Source organism: Atractosteus spatula, chromosome 10, assembly GCF_055471065.1.
Source record: "Atractosteus spatula isolate fAtrSpa1 chromosome 10, fAtrSpa1.hap1, whole genome shotgun sequence".
Lineage (NCBI taxonomy): Eukaryota > Metazoa > Chordata > Actinopteri > Semionotiformes > Lepisosteidae > Atractosteus > Atractosteus spatula.
Window position 1 is genome coordinate 6,477,318 of NC_142715.1, and position 24,478 is coordinate 6,501,795.

Consider the following 24,478-nt stretch of genomic DNA (forward strand, 5'->3'; position numbering starts at 1 on the left):
AGAGGCCGATCTCTTCTCCTTCATTATGCTTACTTACACACTCATGATGAACTGTCCTCCAGCGATAGTCAGCTGGCATCACTGTCTCAGACATGACGTTCATGTACATAATATACCTTAATTGTACCTGGCACTGCATTATAATAATTTGATCAAAACAACTGATGAACTAACAATAATCAAATTTTTCTTTCCTTCTTTTAGTGGAGAAAGACTTTGTCCAATAAAGATGCACCAGGCACGCGGACACAGAGAAATACATTGAAAAATCTTCAGTAACTGCAGGAGACACGTGCCTGTATGTTTCAAACGTTACTGACAATTGTTCTGCTTTCAATAATCACCAAACCACAAACAAATATTATAATCAGTTACTGCAAGAGAGAACAAACTGATTATTTTAACAATTATTATTATAATTTTAACTTAATAATACTTCCTGTTTATTTACAGTATATTTTACATTAGTGTTTCCTTCCTTGAAAAAACAAATCTTGCTGGTAAGAATGGTAAGAGCTTTGCTTTGAAGCTGCAACAACCTTGGTTTGAATCTGTGTTACTGTAGGACAGGAGTAGACTGAAGAGTCCCCTTGTGCTGTTTGCTTATATATTGGATTAGATAAATGCAGAAATCGAAGCCTATCTAATTTTCCTTTCTGCTAAAGACATTTATGTGTTTGGGAAGCATTTTCCTGTCCTTTATGTTCTTGCTAAGCAGTTTCTACATTTTCCTCCTATTGTGATTGTCAGTGAGTACAAGTAGACTGGAACAGTGCAAGACAGGGAAAAAAACCCTAGCTATTGGGAGTGATATTTGAACCCCCACCTCCACTTAGAGACCAGGGCACATAAGCAACATGGAAATACAAGACTCAGCCATCCTGACGAGTACTAGAAAGCACTGTGCTGAATGCACCCATTGTGTCCAATTTTCTGAAGGTTTAGGACAACTGACACCCGGATGAACATGTGGCGTTTAGCATGACAGTCTTGAAGGCAGGCAATGATTTGTTCCAATAAATATTTTATTGTGTACTTGTTCAAAAAACACCGTCTGTGCGTCCCTAAGTCAGTTTTTCAGGGCATCGAATGATACTTCTAACCTATACTAACAGCTCACCTGATCTGTTTGTGATCACACCATGGAGTGGCTGTACCAAACACACATTCCTTTTTACACTGAGACGATCATTTATAAATTGGGTGTGAAGAGAGACAAACATTGTTGATTCAAAAGCAGTGCAGATTATGGTAGGACAACAGAAAGATTATGAAGTTATTTTCTTCTTATTATAGAGATTCGTACAGTGCAAGACATTTAAAGACTTAGATAAAGGAATGTCATGATAAGTGAAACAAGCACGGACAGGGTTTGAACCTCCGACTTTCTGTTTACAAGACAAAAGCCTTAACATTTGGCTACCTTGCCTGCAATGCCACCTCCTTCCAATCAAGGCTAACACGTTTTTAAAATAAAATGAAATAAATATTTCGGTACAAATTGCAATGAGAAGAGGAACAGAACAAATATGATTATTACTTTTCAAATTAATTCTATTGAAACTGATTCAATTACATGGGGGCAACAACAACAAAACTGTGATTCTTAACAAGGAGATATTTGGCAGCAGTGGGATTCCAACTCATGCCCTCAAAGGGGCTGGAGCTTTAATCCAGCTCCTTAGACCACTTGGCAAGTTATTCTGTACAGTGGCATTTGTAGTCTGACCTTACAGTGTTACAGTATGTAGAAGCAACCCCACCTCCTTTTTCTGAGATGCTTCCTCTTACTTGGTGAAATATTTTCTTCTTTAGTCCTTTGAAAATAGTTCCTTTGTGAAGCAGGCTTCAGACGGTGCTTATAGTGCCCTTGAAGTGATTTTATTTTTACAGGAAGACGCATTCCGAAACGTATCTCTCCTGTTTTAAAAAAGTTTTTTATACAACGCACGAATAGTATTCTACAACGGCGTATTTTATACAACGCACAAATAGTATTCTAATTGCAGACTGCAGATCTGTGCAGCAATCTTACTCGATTTGACTGTGATTCTGAAATACCTTAGCAAACATATTCAGGTTTCCTTGAACCTTTAATAAAAAAGCTACATCGTTTCCAATCTCTGATGTCACTGTAAACTCGGACATGATGCTCCGCAGATGTGCAGTGTGCCTTTCCTCTTGTTGCATTCAAGAGTACTCACCGCATGACCTCCTCACTGCGTGTCCTGTACTCTGCTGTGATTTCATTTAGATTATCTACGTGGAGTAGAGTGACAAGATCACCTTGAACAATTTCGGTTTGTGAAAGGAAACACTAGAGAAAATACAAGTGATGAACATTTAAAATAACCACAGTACAGCTAGAAAAGTGAAAGATAAAAGACGATTTATAATGACATTCACAATAGATTTAAGAAAAGCACGACCACCAGGACTTGAACCCTGGACCCTCAGATTAAAAGTCTGATGCTCTACCGACTGAGCTATCCAAGCTCTAGAAGAAAAGACACTCTCAGGGTCCTCACAAGTGACATGTCTCTTCTTGTGCCAAAGCGCAGTCATACCTAACCTGTCTGGAATGACCACTGACAGACTTTATCCAGAAGCGACAGCACCACTCCCAGTAGAATGAGAGAGAAATACAGCATGACATGGAGAGTCAAGGGTCTCCCACAATCCATCTTTCCTCACATGACTGATTTTTTCACTAACATTTTGACCTTTTCACAGTCAGATTTTTTCACATTTAATAAGATCTTTTAATCAACAACATTTAAGAAAAAAAAATGGAACATTTTTTTGAACAATAATTAAAAAAAAATCTTTCCATGCCTTGGTTCGATAAGTGTGCACACCCTTTATAAAGGAGGTTGTAACTATGCTGAAATATAACCAGTCACATTCCAGATCATGTACAAAGGTTATTTGCCTTTGCCAGACATCAATTGTATTGATTCTGATTAGTCCTAATTTATATCAGCTGATCTCATATAACCAACTGATCTGGGAGAACAAACATTCAAACTGCACGGCGGAACTTGAAGAGAAATCCATTCACCAAAGAATGTCGTTACAAATTATCCGCCGAGCTGTTTTACGTATCCAGCCACCTCTTTCCTTCCTAGTTTGCAGTGAGCACAATTCTTTCAGTTTCTTCTCTTGTATTTTCCTTGCTATTTTACTGTCCCTTTCCCCCAAGTGGAGATGGATCCGCAACCGAATCCCAGTTTTGGCCCTGTGTTTCTGCAGCTCAAGTCTGTATGAGGAGAGGGAGTTACACAGCTCCAGTTGTGCAATCGGTCAGTGTGCGGTACTTCCACAGCAGAGTCATGCTGAGGGTTTGAGTTCGAACCTCACCTGAAGCAGTGTAGCCTGTGTCTTAAGCTACCGAAAGCAACTGATGAGTTTAGGTGCTTTAAGGTATTTGCTGGAGATTTGGTCTAAATAAACAAGTAAAGGTTTATTCCAAAGAAGGCTCCACAGCCAAAACATTATGTTTTCTTCTCATTTCAGCATGGAATAAACCTTTCCTCATTCCTTTGCAGCCCATGCATGTTGACACAGCTACTTACTTCAGTTACCATCAGCTGTGGACCTCCAACTGACCTGAGTGATATCTACTTAGATGAGAGGAGCACGATGGAGCACTGAAAACTTGAAAAAGCTCTCGCAGTTAGATTCTGTGTTTTTGTTGTTTCCCAGATATGTTTTTAATGTTCTTTTTCTTTATGTTTTGAAGTTGTTTCATTTGTTTGTTTGTTTTTATAGTTGTTAGTCCACTACAGGGATTTACCTAGGTTCCCTGAAGACTTCTCGTTTTGTGGTTGTTGTGTTTTCGGGTTACAATTTTTTTTTTCTATTGATAGGACCCCCCGCATTACTGTGGGACTAGTTAACTTTAGATCTTAAATTCTACCTGAAATTACCTCAATAACTACAACTCTTTTTTCTATATTTAACTACAGTTGCTTTCCAGACACCGCAACTATTCACGATGAATCTTATGAATACGTCTTTATGAATAATAGTATTATTTATTAATAATTAACTTTAATGTATATTTTTATTAGTAGCTGTATTACAGGTAATGCATGTACAGCCTTTAATATGCGATAGTGAATTTGCAGGTATCTTGGGGAGGGAAGAGAACTGAAATTTAGGAAATACATATTTAAAGGTGGTGCAAGTCACCTCTGTCACATCTGGGTGTTAACTGAATAGATTTGTGGTATTATTTATTGTGTTTTAACTCTATACTTGTGTTTCTCAGGAGACGGCAGAAATATTGGGGATTTGTGGCTACAGAAAATAGTTTGAACTTTACAGGCAAATGTAAGGTTATGTTAAAGAAAAAAAACTTATTGTCAACTTTTTCAACGTGATTATTTAAGACAGTTGTTCGGAACAGTATGTCTTCTCATATCTGTGGCTGTGGTCCTACAATAACGGTGATGAAACAGACGTTACGTGCGGAAAGAACTGGAGATGGAACAGGAGACTCACCCAGTCTATAGTAAGGTTGTGTAGGACCGCACACACTAGGAAGAGTGTTGAGTAGCGGGTGTAAAAGCTTCACAAGCCAGACAGGAATTGAACCTGCAACCTTCTGAACCGAAGTCAGACGCGTTATCCATTGCGCCACTATCATCTTACTCAACTGCACTACAGTGAGCTTAGAGCCGCTACTAGTAATACATTGTCCAGATCCGCATTTTCTCAATTAGATTCACATGTTTTTTACGTGTGTCTAATTACTACGTCTTTCATTTTGTCTGGTTTTATAAAAATGTCTCTTTAAAACAGACAAAGGGTTTATGTGTCTCCCTGAAATTCACACACGAAGGAAGTCACACGAGGAAGGAAAGATATCGCGTTTAAAAAGAATCCAGAGTGGAGACGCCGGCGAATGAAAACGAAGCTTCATAGAGTACGTGCGCACTACCACGGAACTAAACTCCCGATAGTGAACTTTTTCCGCAGGTTAATTGTGTTAGGAAGAGTGAACAGTCAACAGAGCGCATTTTAAAGGCCAAAGCAAGACAATTAGATGTGAAGAGAATTCAGAACAGGAGCTTCTGCTTCTCTGTTTACTGAGCTTTCGGTGAACGTCAAAGTGAAAGACAAATTCGCTATTTTCACTTTTTAATTAAGGAACAAGAAAACACCATCCTTCGAGCCGGATTCAAAACAGCAACATAACAATCTCCCGCTGCTTTTTGAAACAGTTTTACGCTCTAGCAACTGAGCTATGGAAAGGTCAACTCAAAACGCACACGTTTTGTCATACGCGTAGCCCAATGTAGTGTAGAGTTCCTGTTTATATAAATCGCAGTTCGACATCAAAATACTCACTAACATAGTCTCGTTTAGTAGAAGAAATGGACCAAGATTCTACTGTATAATCTTCCAGAGGTCTTACAAAACGTTTGGAGGGACATCAGTGCAGGTGGAAATTGACTCTTTTTCTAGTGGGATCAGTACCATATAAAACCTTTCTTTTGGATTGAGAAGAGGATCATGGTGACACTCAAAACATCCCTGTCTTTGCTTCTTACGAGGACTTTGAGCTGCAAACATCGGTTCAAAACAAAACTCTGCTACTGCAGTTGCTTCTTGGAGAGTTTCTTCAAATCTTTCAACTGAACGTCTTGGGATATTGACGATGATATAATAAAGATTGTGGTTTTCTTTTGATCGAAAATTTTATTAAAATATGAGCCTCTTTTACCTTTGTCTTGGATGTTTCGCAAGGTATAATACTTTCCCTTGCATCCTCAGATAAACATTCTAAATACCACAAAGTTACAATATATGGAATAGCATTTATTTTTACATATGTTTTAAAATGTACTCTTATTTAAAACTACATTTAGTGCTAGGTAAAGATAACGTTACTAATACTGATGTAGTAGAAATGTAAGATGAATTGATAGCTTTATCTGAGCTAAAAAAGTCCTAAAACGCCTCCTATAACAGGAAAGGACTCGTAGCAAGATTAAACTCCAAACGTTGCTATTGCATTATGCATTATGTAAACACGACCCATTTCAGCTTCTGGTGAGTGCAGTTTTTCCAAATTGAATCAAAACTACAGCTCGAATGAAATAAAAAAAAGTTTATGTGTCTCTTTACTGTAACAACTCTGCCAAAACTATTCAGATACATCAGAATAGCATCAGAACGTGACTAGATTTTATTGGATATTAGGAAATTTATTTGTGTGCATTTCCCTCTACGATCATAATACCTTCCTGTTTTCATCGTGTTTATTGTTTCTGCCTGTGATCTCGGAAATAAAGTATGTGTTCACCGAAATATTCCGGGAGTTTGCTGTGGTTTGAGAGGAGTGTATGAAGGTAATGAAGGAGGGAGGACACGCGCATTCAGCACGGGGAGCGCAGAGCAATAAGCCGCGCCTGCAGTTCTCCGAGTCTTTTCTTATATAACCACTGAGTCCGGACACAGCGTTTCCAGCCCGTGTTGGAGATTTACAGTTCAGAAAACGACTGTCTCGAGCAGAAACTGATCTTCCTGCTTTAGTTAAGGTTATCGGAATCGGCGGTTGCTGTGGGGGTATAGCGCTTGTATCTCTTTTCTCTGGCTAAACACTATCTACTGTAAAGTATAGAAATAGACAGAAGATGAAATACAGCTACAAATACTTCAGTAAGGCCGAGCAGATAGGAAAGTTTAAATCAAATGTTCTATAAATCGATCTGCCTATATTTTCGAACTCTCTGTTCGAGCTCTGATATAATCCTCTCTGCTCCTGTCGTTGTCACTCTGCATTCAGTAGGGCTATAGGTTGATTTCACAATGCCACAATTAATTAAATACAGGAGAAACCGCAAGGACAACAATATGTTTTAAGAAATCTTCTTCTGGATTTATATTTCGGTCTTTCTCCTTTGAATGCATACCTTGCCGTAAATCTTTACTCGATTACAGGCACCCCAAACAGTTCTTAAGGCAGAAATCGAACCCCATTAGATTTTCTGCTAATAACGTGTAAGTGTTCACGAAGCATTTCCCTGCACATCATGTGCCCACAAACCGGTTTCTCCGTTTTCCTCTTCCTGTCGTTGTTAGCGAGCACAAGAAGACGGGACAAATGCAAGAGAGGGAAAAGGGAGCGGCTGTCAAGAGTGAGATTTGAACCCACGCTTCTATTCAGAGACCAGGGGGTGAGTTTCCCGAAAGCATCGTAGCGCTAAGAACATCGTAAACTCGCTCTTAAGATCGATCGTTGATTTACGAGTGTTTCCCAAAACCTATCGTAACTAAAGTAGAACGTTAAATCCTTCGTAATCTACGTGCTCCCCAACCCACTCGTTAATCACTAAGTGCTTCTTAAACTGGCTACCTCTTGCGCCAACCTTAGCGATAGAGATCGCCAGACAGAGCACATTCAATTCACGTCATGGGAATTCTCTGGACATATAGAATACTAAGATTTTATATTAAGGATTTTGATATTTTGTTGTACTATGTAAGAGGAAATTCGAAAAAAGAACATTTATTTATACAGTTATGAATTTATTAGTCATCTTGGGTAAATTTCATATTCATAAGTCAAATGTTTTAATAATACTCCCTCTTTTAGTACTTTTGGGGTGGGGTTTAAATTGTATTTAAATTCCATAAAGAACGTGAAACATGTAACATGTATTACAATGTAGCGCCACGCAGGGCGGGCTGAGAACAGCACCTGGGGACTACCGGACTGTATATAGTGGGACGGAGGCTGAGATACAGTCTCTTCCCTTCGTGTGTGTGTATGTTAGTGTAGGTGCAGCGCTGTAACCTCTGTCCCTGTGTGTGTACCTTTCCCGATTCGAGTTATTAAATGTGTTGTTCAACCCCATTCCCTGAGTCCCACGCCTGCTCCATTCTGTACCGAAACCCGCGGTCGATGCAATATTTTAAGTTCGAATGCCGTTTTATGTTCTGTCTTGATTGTTGACGGTAAAGCTTAGACCTACTTGTTTTTAAATTTGATTATAGGTCCTGTATTTGTTGAGTGACACGTGCCAAGCTTAGTAGTTATTTTTTTCCAGATGTCATGTTAATAAGACCAATTAAAAAGGAGTTCCAACACACCCAACAACTTTAAATAACAACAGTATTTTCTCTTGAAACACTGTGATTCCTAACGATGGCAGCGTGACAAAAAATATTGCTTAAATCAAAGACGTTGTGCAGGACCCATACACTGTTCACACAGTTAAACTTGGTTTTCTTTTACAGCATGTCAGTCATTTATTTTATTTTCTCTTAGAAACAATAAGGGTCCCATTTTGTGCCTATCTATACGCTTTCACTTAAATGGTTGTTAAATTATGATGTCATGTTTACTTCATATTCCTTTTCACAACTTTATTTCATCACACTGAAGGACCAAAACTGGTGCTCAGGACTCAGGGGTATTGTTGTGGTTCTAATTTGCACGAACTGCAGGGGCTCAGATTCCGAACATTTCAATTTATCTGTTCAGTAAGTTAAAATGCAGGACACGTTAAAATAGGATTATTACTTTGTCTCTGTCCTGTTTGTATATAACTGAATGTCCCTTACATTTTTAAGGACACATACCTACTAATGCGATACTCATTGCAAATAGTCCCAAAACAAGCACGTCCGGCAGCTGCGGGGTTGAAGGTGAACATGTATCGTATTCTAATGGCTTCTATTTCCACTGATGAATGAGACAGATTCACAAGGAGATCCTTCACACAATTAAGCAAACACATTGCCTTTTCTGTCTGATGTAGAGGCTACATTTATGTCAGCAGTACTATACAGGTAAGTCGAATACACTTTCAGTGACTGCATCTGTAGCGCTTAATCTAAGAGGATTGTTAGAGCATAGTTACATTCACCCACACAACTTATTCTTTGATCATCTAAGAGGATTTTTTTACTTTCGCACACGGTTACATTCGCCCACACAACATATAATCTCTGAATGTCCAATGGCTCAATAACCCTGTTTTCCCTTGGGAACCACCAGTGTACAGTCCCGTCCCATTTAAAAATATAACAGATATACTCAATTAATATATTCAATTAACAAATATACAAAGATATTATTAACAAGAGAACTCTTGTTCATATAGATCCAGGTTAACACGATTAATTTAATGCAAACTCGAAGTGCTTGAAGTCTTGCTCTGCTGTTTTAAATATACCTCCAAAGCATTTAGTTGTGTTAACTACCAAATTATTTGAACTAATTTAACGTCATATTCAGGAAATTCAGAAGAAAGTCTTCAGACTTGTCGTGGCTGTTGAAGAAGCCACCTGTTGAATCTCACCCGTGATTTCTTGAGAGATCATTCAGCGAGCGAGTCCTCCCTCTGGACTCCGCACTGAGCTGAAAGCTGCAAGAACTCCTCACTGCGTGTCCTGTACTGTTACAGGTGCTCTCGTGTAGATGTGGAGCAGAGCGACAAGAACACCTTGAACTTTTTCCATAAGTAAAGGAAAATTCAAAAGAGCATGAAAAGTATGGATCGTATAAAATATCCATGGTACAACTCAAGAAAAAACTGAAGGACTAAACAACAACTTTTGATGATTACCAGAGATTCAAGAAACACAACCGTCCGCACATGGGCTTGGATCCTGAAAGCTTAAGTTAAAAGACAAAGCGAAGGATGCGAACTGTAAACTCTCTTCACGTCTTACAGTTTATGAAATAAAACAATTTCTTACTTTCTTAATAATTTCTTACTGCTGATAGACGATTTATTGCATTTTAACAAAATCACAATTACAAACATTTTGGGTTAAACTGTTATTCACACACTCTAACGGAGAGAAACGTTAGTGTCTTCAGGTGTGTGAGCCCACTTCTAAAAAAAATAAAAAATAAAAGTTATATGAAATTAATTGTTCTACTTTTTAGGCTTGCATAGCCTTATGAATATTTCGGTTAAATCTTTTTTTTTTCTGTAGTAATTTCAGTTGATATTAATATTAGTCATGATTTACAATTTTTGGACATGGTTCATCTTAAATAATTTTGTAATTAGTTTCAGTTTTGGAAAATCGCACCCAGAAGCTACCAAAACTGGTAATGTTCATATACTGTGTAATGCAATAGCAGCATTTTGGGTGGGAAAACAAAAAGTATTTCTTGGTATGAATCCCAACACTTCATAAGCGGCGTTCGAGGACTTCTCGCTTCAGATAAAGCTGTCAATACATCATAGATTTTTACTCAATCAATATCAGCAGTGTTATCGGTACCGAATGCTAAATATAGATTCTGGCAATACTTTGTGAGATCTTCGTAAGAAAATCCAAAATAGTACAGAAGCAATCGAATGTATATGTTTCTTTTGGGTCGAGAAGAGGAGGATAATGAGACTCAAAACATGCGTGTCTTTTCTTTTTTCGAGGACAAATGGATTATTGAGGTGTAAAGATGGGTTCAAAACCAAAATCATCTGCTATTGCTGCTGTTTCTTTGATAGTTTCTTCAAATCATTCAACTGATCATCGATATCGAGGAATAATATTATACAAATTGTGGTTTTCTGTTAATTGCTAATTTTATTGTATTTACATCTTCATTTACAGATGTCTTGCATGTATCACAAGGTATAATAGTCGCCGTGTGTCCTCAACTAAAATGTTTTAAAAAGTACGACAAAAGTACAATATGCTTAACAACATTTATGGTTCTATCTATATTAAAATGAAGGTAAATATACCAAGATATTAAAAAACAATTTTACAGTCCTAACCTAATAATGCTTGTGAAGTTTTCCAATAAATCCGAACTGTAATTTTGAAATATTATTGCTGAGAATGCAAAGAGAACACAAAGATCAAATTCAATGAGTGAAAATACAAAAGTAGTTCACTAAACTGAGTTTCTTCCCTGAAATGATTTGCTTGCGAAGCACTAAGCAGCTTTGAATGGATCGCGGGAATCAAATCTAGAGATGGGTTCAGAGTGTGCTTTCCAACTTTGTGTAACATTTTTCTTTGATAGGGCGGAGTTGTCTTCACAATCTGGGTTAAATAAAAAGGAGTGACGTCAGTGTTAAACAGCTTTCCTTCTTGGGGAACAACGGTTGTGTTCCATATTTCTAATTATTTTGGTTTCAAGATCGCAATTTAGTGTGAAACATAAAAGCCAGCTGGATAAGCTTTATTAATTTCCCTCACGGGATCAATAAAGTACCTATCTATAAATCTCTTACACGTCATTTACAATGGCCTTTCAACTAATAGCCCGTGCAGGGATCAAACCCTAGCTGTTGGTACAGTACGAGTTGCGTAAGGCTCTGTAACGCACAGATGAGAAACTAACCTCTGCTTCTTCATTATATATGCAGTGAGCTATATTTGCGAGCTTACTGCCTCCTACGGGCTCTGTATTTGATTGCGGTACAAGACCGGCCGTGGAGATGAAGTGAGGCGGGTGTGTACATTAAAAGGCTCATAGCGTCCCTGGGAGGACTCAACCCACCACCCTTTTGGTTAATAACCGAGCCACAAGACTCATTATACAGCTTAACACTTCTCGGTCTCAGTGAAAGTGATACACTCCGTAAAATTTCGGGAGATTAATTTGTTTTTAAAGGAAACTCACCAACAGCGGCTGAGATCTACTGGAGTTTTTTCATTCTGTACTGCAATTTCTGAAGGGTACCCTGTGAAAATACGAGTTTTGACGAGAAGGGATGGACATCGTAAGGTCAGCAGACTTGGGGAATTGGACCTTTTGGTGAAAGCTGCCAGCTCAGCAGCAGCAGAACCTGATCAGTATCAATTAACTCCGATATACTTTGAAAACTTAATGTCTGAATTTAGAGACAGACGTGCTACTGATGCACCATGGGGTCAATGTTCCTGGATCTGTTATCGAGAACAACACCTACACAAGAGCTGCACAGGAAGAATAAAATGTGGTCTGGGAAAAAGAGACTCTCTTCAGAAGAGCGGTGCTCCTCACAGGAGAGAATGAAATAAAAAATAAAAAAATCGCGACGCTGTTTTTTCTCCTTTGGGGGATTAAAAGTAGCTGCTTGGTGTGACCTCGTGGCGCAATGGTAGTGTGTCTGACTTCAGATCAGAAGGCTGTGTGTTTAAATCATGTCGAGGTCAGCTATAAGTTTTTCAGGTTCTGCTGGTACTGAACCCGGAATTCTCACCATGCAGTTGAGTTCTATCTGTACACCACATAGATAATCTAAACAAAATAGAGCTCTTCAGGACACGCAGTGAAGAGCTCACGCAGCAAATACCCTTGAACACAAAAGAAAAGGCACAGTTCACATCTGCTAAACATCATGTCCGACTTTAGAGACAGCTACATCAGAGAATGGAACTCTAGAAGTTTTAGATCTCTTTTTTATTACAGGTTCAAACAAACCTGAAAGTTAGGGAGTTTCAGGACACTTTTGTTTCATTAAAAAGTGTGTGAAGCCTTTAAATATAATTTGAAAAAAAAAACGCTATTGGACATTAGCTGGTGCTTTTTGTAATGATTTGCTATTTCATGCTGGAAAGAAAAGGAAACAGACCCAACATTTGCTTTCAGATGCAGTTTCCCAGTGGGCAAAAGACGTATAATATACGTCTATTAAACGCATAATTTAGACGTATAAATGTGGTCCGCAATTCGTCTAGAATGAAATTCTAATATACGTCTATTGTTATACGTCAATTATACATCTACAATTAGATGTTCATTATACATGGTTGGAGTTCTATTTTACGGATAAATTTAGAGGACTGTTATACATATATGGTTGGAGTTCCGGATAACTTTAGAGGTCTATTATACGGATAACTTTAGAGGACTATTATACGTATATGGTTAGAGGTCTATTATACGTATATGGTTAGAGGTCTATTATACATCAGAGATAGGTTTTACAGAAATAGAAACTAGTAAACCAAGCCAATGATTTGGTTTAGAAATTTATTCTGAAAATACACATTCACACCTGAAAAATCTGTATTTCAAATTATACATTGTATACAATCAATCAACAATCAACTTATGGGCAATAATCATAAAAAAACACAACTAGTCTTAAACTTCAGCTACAAATTCTGGTAACATGGCAATATACAGTATAGTAATGACAAACACAAACTAATTACATTAACACACTAACTCAAAACCACATTTTGATTCAAATATAAATTTTAAAATGTACAACTTCTATATTTCCTAGAAAAAAAATATTACAATGGAAGTTAAGACAATTTTTGTCCACCATTTGCACACCCTGTCTAATTGTCCTAACAGGACCAGAAACCTATTATTTTCAGTGTCCAGATCTCCTGGCCCCCTGCCTTGCATATGCATTCTTCAAGTAACGCATTGCGTGCTCCTTTATTTCTTTTTCTGTCGATGTAGGGTGGGACTTCAGCACCGCAGCTAGGAGAAAATTATATATTACTTCCCAAATAAATGATGATTAATATCTTCTTTAGTATAATCTAAAAAATAAACGGTTTACTAAGCTCAAAGCTGAAATAAATGTATAAAATTTGGCTTGCATCATAGCAGTTGAGCAATAAAGTCTGTCCTAATTAAAGAGTACCCAAAGTTTGAAAGTACAACATAGAATAGGAATAATTAGAGAAACGGCAAAACGATTTTGTGTCATCTTCCCCATTCACACTATTTTTATGTGCCATTTTTTGCTTATTCACGTACTATTTTAATCAAAATAATATTAAGAAAGATCTGTATGTATTCAGATAGTATTATTATTATTCATACTTACTCGTCAAAAGAGGATTGCTGAGATATTTGCGGATAAATACTTCAATCTTCTACGATTGAAAAATGTGTCCAAAATGGTGACCAACGAATACTAGCAATGCATTGTGGTATATAACCGGAAAATATGCTGGGTTAGATATTTTCTCAACGTATGCGTTTATTAATGTTGTCGATATTATGGTTGAAATTTAACATTGATACTACATCGCGGTTATGTGCCCCCCTGATGTGCAATTTTAACGCATGCAGTTAGTAAGGATCGGTCACTGTTGTAAGGTATTATATATAATGACATTATGGAATAGGATGGGGACAGGCCTGGCGTCACGGGGCGAGGGAGGAGTGTCGCCCCTTCAGTTTTGGGCAAAAGGATTTACTTAACTTGCGCCCTAAAAAAATAGTTGTACTTTGTTAGTGTCAATTAGTGTTGTCTGACCATTGACAGTCACTCGGACTGTTTGATGTGCAGGAGGGCTATCTGTCCAGGAACTGCACATATCAGTGTCGTTAGTGCGTGTCAACATTACGATCCTGTTTGCTCAGGTGGACCGATTCCTTGCAGTAGTTTATCATTATACTTAAAATCGTTATATAACTAGGACTAGTTATAGCAGTCTGTGCTTTCTGTTGGGTTTTACAACTATTTTTTCTTAACGATTCAGAACCTCCATTGATTGTAGCTGCAAAAATGAACGCTTGTGGTACTTTTCGCTCCAGGCAATCGAAACCGCGAGAGTGACAAAAAATGTGAAACTGAACTTCATTGCAAATACCAGATCACTAGTCTTCTATCTATGATCTTCTATCATGAAGCACTAATAAATGGCATAGCTGCGAGATTTCATTTGGGTAGCTGCACCATACAGCTCCGTTTCAACCGAAATATCACCCCCCCTCAGAATTTCAGACGCCCCCCTACAGATTTTTCCCTGGGCACCGGCTCTGATGGGGGACGGGGTGTCCAGGAAATGGTATCAACTTTTCTTAAGAAAATAAAAATAGAAAATCTGTAGGCACTCAAACATTTTACTGTTTTTTTTTCAGGCAGGGGACAAGACCCCCTCCGCAAAACCCTTGTATGCAAAGCTGTGTAAATAAATTAATTACTGCGAAAATAATTTACTTCGTACACTATGCAGATTGCCGTATACTCCTAGATGCGGCACAAACAATGTATAAAAAGCCTTTGGCACTGTGTTAGATGTGTTTTCGACGTTATATATGCATTTATTAATGTCGTCAATTTTACGGTTGCAATTCAACATTGATTATACGTCACGGCAATGTATATATATCGCTGTGATATATACGTATATTTGACGAATCACTGCCCACTGGGAAGCCAGGGTATCGGCTTGTTACCCTCTCCCACCCCTCTCTGTGTACAGTAGAGCCACCTGTCCTGTCTGGAGGAGCTCACCCAGCTGTGTCTGGAGAGAAGCCAGGGTATCAGCTTGTTACCCCCTCCTGCCCCTCTCTGTGTACAGTAGAGCCACCTGTCCTGACTGGAGGAGCTCATCGAGCAGTGTCTGGAGAGAAACCAGGGTATCGGCTTCAACAACAGACCTGGGGAGCTTGTTCCCCCCCTCCCACCCCTCTATGTATACAGTAGAGCCTCTTGTCGTGACTGGAGGAGCTCATCCAGCTGTGTCTGGAGAGAAGCCAGGGTATCAGCTTGTTCCACACCCCCACCACTCTCTATGTATAGTAGAGCCTCCTGTCCTGCCTGGAGGAGCTAATCCAGCTGTGTCTATAGAGAAGCCAGGATATCAGCTTGTACCCCTCTCTCACCCCTCTCTGTGTACAGTAGAGCCTCCTGTCCTGACTGGAGGAGCTCATCCAGCTGTGTCTGGAGAGAAACCAGGGTATCAGTTTCAACAACAGGGCTGAGAAGTTTGTTCCCCCCTTTCACCTCTCTCTGTGTAGAGTAGAGCCTCCTGTCCTGACTGGAGAAGCTCATCCAGCTGTGACTGGAGGAGCTTATAGGCATCCTCTCACGAGGCTCCAGTAAATGTAGGGGTTTGTGCATTTACAGGGACAATTATTAATTGTAGCATTGAGTCAGAAAATGATTCTTTGATGGCTATTAGAAGACCGACGCAGCGGGATACTCAGCAACACACACACTCGGATACTAATACAAGAGAATACATTTATTAATGCATAAAATGTGCATTTAAACATAACAGATCTTATAGTGAGGGTTAGCAGAATACAAAAGGTACACATTCAATCACGAAGAGTTACAAATACCAAGAGGGACATACATTCAGTATATCATTCATTTAGACTGTTTCGTAAATGAACTTGGTTACAACTTCTACACTAAATACTCTAAAGCAAGTACATCACTCATAGGAATTAAATTGATATTAACTGGCGTTGAGGCATTGCTGGTTCGACGTGAGAGAAAGAGAAGGAGGGAGAGATTTCTGCTGCGGTGCGCTGCTGATGCTCTCTGAAGACCGGCTAGTTAGTGTTGGCTGAAACTAGCAGAGTTTGCACACAGAAAAGTGACTGCAGATCCGAGCAAGTCACACTCTTTAGACAGGAAGAAGACCGGTTTGTTCCCGATGTAGCGCGAGTCCTGAATACTGATATTCAGCTGTCCACAGTTCCAAAAGTAGTTCACTCGTTGATCAGGTGAGCGTTCACAGTGGGTTCACGAGGCTTGTTGCTGGGCTTACCTCGGGTGGATCCCTTGGTTACATGCTGGCAACCTCCGTTCTCAACTCTTAGAACAAGGAAAAGTCCTGGCACTGGGACACACTGGCCGTTACGTGACTGTCTGAGCTCAGTCTGAGGATGTCCAGGAGGAGCTGGAGTTTTACCTAGAGGAACTACGGTCGCTCATTGGTTGAAAGATCCATGGGCATTTGAGAATCATTTTGTGACTTACTGCAACAATTAACAATTGTCCCAGTAAATGCACAAACCCCTACATTTATTGGTGCCTCGTGAGAGGATGCCTACATTTATTGGTGCCCCGTGTGAGGATGAGTAACCATGAACTCTGACCTTTGGGTTGTAAACCACTTGGGATGAGACTCTCTCTTGGAATCTGCACCAGAGATGACCATTCATTAGGGTGGCTGATGGGACTCAGCTTTGGGAGTTGTTCCTTATCAGAACACTCTATCAGCTAGAAAAACACCTTAAATGTGAACCAAATGGAATGGCCTCTCTGTATCAAGCACCACTTGAGATGAGGGAGAGAGAGACTGGCAAGGGAGCAGCAAACTTAATTCCTGTATTTTAATAAACCTTGCCGCTACAACGGTCTCTCTCCTGAGTGAATGCGCTGGTGGGTTTTTAAGTCACTTGACCGACTAAAACTCTTCCCACACTGACTGAAGCTGAAAGGTTTTCTCCTGTGTGAATGCGCTGGTGGGTTTTTAAGTCACTTGACCGACTAAAACTCTTCCCACACTGACTGCAGCTGAATGGTCTCTCTCCTGTGTGACTACGCTGGTGTGATTCTAAGTAGCTTTTTAGACTAAAACTCTTCCCACACTGACTGCAGCTGAACGGTCTCTCTCCTGTGTGAATGCGCTGGTGGGTTTCTCTCTCAGGAGGCGCGCTGTGCTGTGGTCACAGGGGGGTTGGTGTGGGCTGTGTGTGTCTGTGTGGTGTGTTTCAGTGTTGCCAAGGGCTACACTCTTGCTGGGCCGTTCTGTAGCTGAGGCTGTGTTTGTGGGCTCAGAGTCAGCTATATGACTGACTGCAGCTGAATGGTCTCTCTCCTGTGTGAATGCGTTGGTGCCCTTTTAAGCCACTTGAGCAACTAAAACTCCTCCCACACTGACTACAGCTGAAAGGTCTCTCTCCTGTGTGAATGCGCTGGTGTGATTGTAAGTTGCTTATCTGAATAAAACCCTTCCCACACTGACTGCAGCTGAATGGTCTCTCTCCTGTGTGAATGTGCTGGTGGACTATCAAGTTACTCGACCGACTAAAACTCTTCCCACACTGACTGCAGCTGAACGGTCTCTCTCCTGTGTGAATGCGTTGGTGGGTTTTTAAGTCACCTGACCGAATAAAACTCTTCCCACACTGACTGCAGCTGAATGGTCTCTCTTCTGTGTGAATGCGCTGGTGGGTTTTTAAGTTACTTGATTGACTAAAACTCTTCCCACACTGACTACAGCTGAATGGTTTCTCTCCTGTGTGAATGCGCTGGTGGGCTATTAAGTTACTTGACTGACTAAAACTCTTCCCACACTGACTGCAGCTGAATGGTCTCTCTCCTGTGTGAAGGTGCTGGTAGGGTTGTGAAATGCTAGAGTGACAGAAAGGCTGCTCCTCCCTGTGCCATAATGGCAGTTTGTGCACTCCATCTGAGCAAGGCCTTGAGTGATTCTTCCTCATCCTCTGATCATGCTGGGGTCTCTTATTCTGCAAATGCTCCATGGAATGGTCTTGCTCTGTGTGCTGAAACTGAGATTTGTTTTCTCCATAGTGTCCCTCAGTGTGCTGCTCAGCCGTGTGAATCATCTGGGGCTCCTTCTCCAGCTCTCTGAGACTAAAACCATCCAGTTCATTCAGTTGTTCCTCTCTTTGCCCAAGAACAGACATACTCTCCAGTTCATTAAAACTTTCAACAATTTTCTCAGTAACCAGATTATTAAACCTGTGTGTAAAGTCATCAGATACTAAGAGATCATATGATTGTTTTAGACTCTGCAATGACAGTCTTTCGACTTGAACAGAACAAGGCCTAATTATTATCAAGCCCTGTAGGAGCTGCTGTTGCTCCTCCCTGTACTGACTCTCCTCTGTGTGCTGTATCTCAGTACTGTTCTCTTTAACAGGTACATCAGTCTGCTGCTCTGCAGGGTCAATCAACTTGGGATCCATATCCTGCTCTGTAAGATTTAAAACATCCAGTTCTTCACTGTGCTCTTGTACAGAGACACAGCCCAGTTCATTACAACCTTGTGTAATATTGATTACGTCCAGATTATTCATCTTCTCTGTAAAATCATCACATACTAAGAGCCCAGGTGTCTCACTCTCAGGCTCTGTCTTCATCATGGGCACAGAGTCCAGATCCTTGACACTCTGTCTGCTGTCTGTGTGCTGCTCACTAAGTGCCTCTTTCCCTTCTGCGGCAGTGAGCTCTGTCTCCTGCATCAGACTGGAGCCCCACTCCTCCTCACTGTGCTGCTGTTCAAGAGGAGCCCTTTCCCCAGCGTCGGAGAGAACACTGGCCTCTGAGCCTGTCAACACAAGACAAGACAAGACCTTCGTAAGAATAAACTTTATTTTATAGTTTTATACCTTTAGAGGTGGCTTCCCAAAGCATTTTACAGAATGCCAACAACAAAAAATACACAAAATTAGCACGATGAGAATACACAGTTAGAGGAGACAGTAGACAGTGGTACTAAGTACAGTAGGAACAGAGGGGTACAGAACAGTTAAATAAAGGCTCTTCTGAAGAAAAAAATTTTGAGTCTGGATTTGGAGTTTAGAGAAGGTGACTCTCTGATATCCTTGGGGAGAGAATTCCAGAGCTTGGGGCAAAACAGGAGAAGGCCATGTCACCCATAGAGTGTAGACAGACTGGGGGGAAAAATAGTTGAACACAATTAGAAGAGCGAAGATTGCAAGGTAGGGAGTAGGGTGATAATACCAGACCAGTATGGAGGTGCCAAGCCAAGATTTGCAGTGTCTTATAGGTGAGCAGGAGTATTTTTAAGTCGCTATGAAACTTGACAGGAAGCCAGTGCATGGACTCCAGGATAGGAGTAATGTGAACACTTGCACTAGACCTGGTCAGGATTCTGGCTGCTGAATTTTGGACATACTGGAGTTTGTTCAATGTGGATTTAGAATCCCCAGAGAGTAGAGCATTACAGTAGTCGATTCAAGATTAGACAACACTTTTCAGCCACAGTTAGTGATAACATAGGGCGTAGTCGAGCAATATTTATGATGTGAATGAAAGATGTTCTGACAACATGCTGCACATGTGGGTCAAACGTCAAATATCATCCCCAAGTTTTTCAATTTAGACTGAAGCTCAAGTACAAGACCATCTACAGATAGAGTTATACATTGATTGTACAAAGTTGATGGGTGGTGCCAATAAGCATGATTTCAGTCTTGTCACAGTTAAATGAAGGAAATTTTGAGTCACTCAAGTTTTTATATCGGGGATACAAATAAATAGAATAGAGACAGCCTCATCAGCATCAGGTTTGGTATGGATGTATATTTGAGTATCATCAGCATAGTAGTGATAGCTGAGGCCATGTGATCTTAAAAGCTTTAAACTACACACACGCATACAAGTACACTCACAATCAATTTGGGTTGTTTAAACATAGCGGAATATGTGGGTATAAGGGCATGTTCTGATTTAGCTTCATCAGAAACCTAACTACCATGTAAAAAGTAAGACTTCTGTAATAATATCACTATTACATTACATTTACATTAACACTCCACTGAGAGAGAGAGGGGTTAATACAGACACATTGACTGGACACTACAGCACATTAACACTGCACTGAGAGAGAGGGGGTTAATACAGACACACTGACTGGACACTACAGCACATTAACAATGCACTGAAAGGGGTTAATACAGACACACTGACTTCACACTACAGGACATTAACACTGCACTGAGAGAGAGGGGTTAATACACACACACTGACTGGACACTCCAGTACATTAACACTGCAATCAGAGAAAGGGGTTAATACACACACACTGACTGGACACTCCAGTGCATTAACACTGCACTGAAAGAGGGGTTAATACAGACACACTGACTGACTGGACACTACAGTGCATTAACACTGTACTGAGAGAGAGGGGTTAATACAGACACACTGACTGGACACTCCAGTACATTAACACTGCACTGAGAAAGGGATTAATACAGACACACTGACTGGACACTCCAGTACATTAACACTGCACTGAAAGAGAGAGGGGTTAATACAGACACATTAACTGCACAATACAGTACATTAACACTGCATTGAGAGAAAAGGGTTAATACAGACACACTGACTGCACATTACATTACTTTAAAACTGCACAGAGAGAGGCAGGTTAATACAGACACTTACTGGACACTGCAGGACATAAAGACTGCACTGAGAGAGAGGGGTGAATACAGACACAGTGACTGGACACTACATCACATTAACACTGCACTGAAAGAGGGGTTAATACAGACACACTGACTGGACATAAAAGTACATTTACACTGCACTGAGAGAGAGCGGTTAATAGATACATACGGACTGGACACTACAGTTCATTAACACTGCACTGAGAGAGGGGTTAACAGACGGACTGGACGCTATAGGACATTAACACTGCAATCAGAGAACAGGGTTAATACAGACACACTGACTGCACACAACAGGATATTAACACTGCACTGAGAAGAGAGGGAATAATACAGACACACTGACTGCACACTGCAGTACTTTAAAACTGCACAGAGGCTGGTTAATACAGACACTGACTGGACACTACGGGACATAAAGACTGCACTGGGAGAGAGGGGTGAATACAGACACATTGGCTGGATACTACAGCACATTAACACTGCACTGAGAGAGAGGGGGTTAATACAGACACACTGACTGGACACTACAGCACATTAACAATGCACTGAAAGGGGTTAATACAGACACACTGACTTCACACTACAGGACATTAACACTGCACTGAGAGAGAGGGGTTAATACACACACACTGACTGGACACTCCAGTACATTAACACTGCAATCAGAGAAAGGGGTTAATACACACACACTGACTGGACACTCCAGTGCATTAACACTGCACTGAAAGAGGGGTTAATACAGACACACTGACTGACTGGACACTACAGTGCATTAACACTGTACTGAGAGAGAGGGGTTAATACAGACACACTGACTGGACACTCCAGTACATTAACACTGCACTGAGAAAGGGATTAATACAGACACACTGACTGGACACTCCAGTACATTAACACTGCACTGAAAGAGAGAGGGGTTAATACAGACACATTAACTGCACAATACAGTACATTAACACTGCATTGAGAGAAAAGGGTTAATACAGACACACTGACTGCACATTACATTACTTTAAAACTGCACAGAGAGAGGCAGGTTAATACAGACACTTACTGGACACTGCAGGACATAAAGACTGCACTGAGAGAGAGGGGTGAATACAGACACAGTGACTGGACACTACATCACATTAACACTGCACTGAAAGAGGGGTTAATACAGACACACTGACTGGACATAAAAGTACATTTACACTGCACTGAGAGAGAGCGGTTAATAGATACATACGGACTGGACACTACAGTTCATTAACACTGCACTGAGAGAGGGGTTAACAGACGGACTGGATGCTATAGGACATTAACACTGCAATCAGAGAACAGGGTTAATACAGACACACTGACTGCACACAACAGGATATTAACACTGCACTGAGAAGAGAGGGAATAATACAGACACACTGACTGCACACTGCAGTACTTTAAAACTGCACAGAGGCTGGTTAATACAGACACTGACTGGACACTACGGGACATAAAGACTGCACTGGGAGAGAGGGGTGAATACAGACACATTGGCTGGATACTACAGCACATTAACACTGCACTGAGAGAGGGGGGTTAACAGATACATACTGACTGGACACTACAGCACATTAACACTGCAATGAGAGAGAGGGGTGAATACACACTGACGACACTACAGTACATTAACACTACACTGAGACAGAGAGGCGTTAATACAGACACTGAGTGGACACTACAGGACATAAAGACTGCACTGAGAGAGAGGGGTGAATACAGACACAGTGACTGGACACTACAGCACATTAACACTGCACTGAGAGAGAGAGGGGTTAATAGATACATACTGACTGGACACTACAGTTCATTAACACTGCACTGAGAGAGGGGTTAACAGAGACTGACTGGACACTATAGGACATTATAACTGCAATCATAGAAATGGGTTAATACAGACACACTGACTGCACACAACAGGTCATTAACACTGCACTGAGTGAGAGGTTAATACAGACACTTTCTGGACACTACAGTACATTAACACTGCATTGAGAAAGAGAGGGGTTAATATAGACACACTGGATTAATATTCAAGAGGACTCAATACAGACAGACCCTGGACGACAGTAATACTTAAACCAATTAAATAATGTTTATATACACAATCAGTATACTAATAAAATTTTAGACCAATACAACTTAAATACAATATTTATAAATGTTCAGGTGGGTAGCTGCCACAGCATGTGTAAGCTGCAAAGGAACAAGTAATAGGTTTATTCCATGCTGAAAAAAAGAAGAGAGAAAAAACACGGCTCCACGGCCGAAACGTTGTGTTTTTTCTCTTTTCTTTTTTTCAGCATGGAATAAACCTATTACTTGTTCATTAATAAATGTTGTTTCATAATGACGTTGGATTACAAATTGATTCAGTGGAACAATTGTTGAATGTGAACGAGGTGTTTTCACCACCGTAACCGGACAAAACAGTTCAGTTTCCAGTAAAGAATCCCGTTGCTACATCACACAAGTCTTTCCCACTTCACTCTGCATCTCTCCACTATGTTCTCACCAGTGAGGAAAGTTTTTTTTTATGACAGTTTGATAGTTTGTTAGATAACGAGAATGTTAATTCTTGTGAGATGTTTTCTTTAAAATAAAGTTTATTTAAAAAAATCTCACCATTGAGTTAGTTATAGACACTGGTTTTTAACCCACACACACACTCTGACTTCATACAAGTCACCCCACTGACCTGACAGCTCCGGTTTCGTGTCCATTTCTTCTTTTATTCCTGCAGTGACTTCACAGGGAAGCGTGTGTCCAACACGATCTGTCTGTCCCCGATCTCCTCCTGCTCCCGACTCCTTCTCCCACAGCTGCAATCTCCACTTCAGGCTCTCGTTTTCCTTCTTCAGCTGCGCCATTTCACTCCCGACACTGTCCTCCACACACTGCGTGATTTTAAACACGGACCGTCTCACTAGGATCTGGGAGACGCTGAGGAGTTTGTCTTGAAACTTGACCTCGGAGTCAGACATCCTGTTTCCAAAAACTTCTGACACTTCATACACGATCGATTTGAGCAAAACCTGCATGAAAGAGTCAAGCTGAGTTTGCAGATTTAACAAGCACTCCGCCATCCTTCTTCAGAGTAGGTCAGAAACAAAGGCTGACTTCCGATGTTTAAACAGAACAACTTCTTTATTTTTATTCTTCACAGATTCTGTTGTCAGGCCTGTGCTCTGTTCAAGCATAAACACAACCGACAAGACGGTACGTTTTCAGAAACTGAAGTTATTAAAAAAAACAACTTCCTTCTTTATCTAAAGAAAATGATTCACTAACCTACACGTGGGTGAAATATATGCAGTGTCGCGCCGTATGATGACGTCATTCGTTAGCGTGGCGGCGACTTCAAGACAATCGAGTAGCGGAGCTGAGAAAGAGGAGTTTCTTCAGCCAGATATAAACGTCACTGCACCTCCTAGCGCCACCTAGTCAAGAGAAGTGAATCACCTGCGACTTGCGCCGCTCGCAAGTGTGAATTTTGTGAAACGCAACAGATTTATTTTTTTGCCCTTCCACAACCCTCCTCCCCAACGAAAACGTCTCAAGTGGATTTTTGTTTTACATCTCCCTATGCAGGTTTTTGTTTAAAGA

The 24,478-nt window shown here is 40.4% G+C and overlaps 1 protein-coding gene across 1 annotated transcript; it reads right to left on the reverse strand.

Annotated features, from left to right (window-relative positions):
• Window positions 1-17,272: 17,272 nt before the first annotated feature.
• LOC148824636 (uncharacterized) lies at window positions 17,273-23,958 on the reverse strand. Its single transcript, XM_088926426.1, has 2 exons — window positions 23,571-23,958; window positions 17,273-18,978 (listed from the first exon to the last, which is right to left on the reverse strand). The coding sequence occupies exons 1-2, from the start codon at window positions 23,956-23,958 to the stop codon at window positions 17,465-17,467; spliced, it is 1,902 nt and encodes a 633-aa protein (XP_088782552.1). The 3' UTR covers window positions 17,273-17,464.
• Window positions 23,959-24,478: the final 520 nt, after the last annotated feature.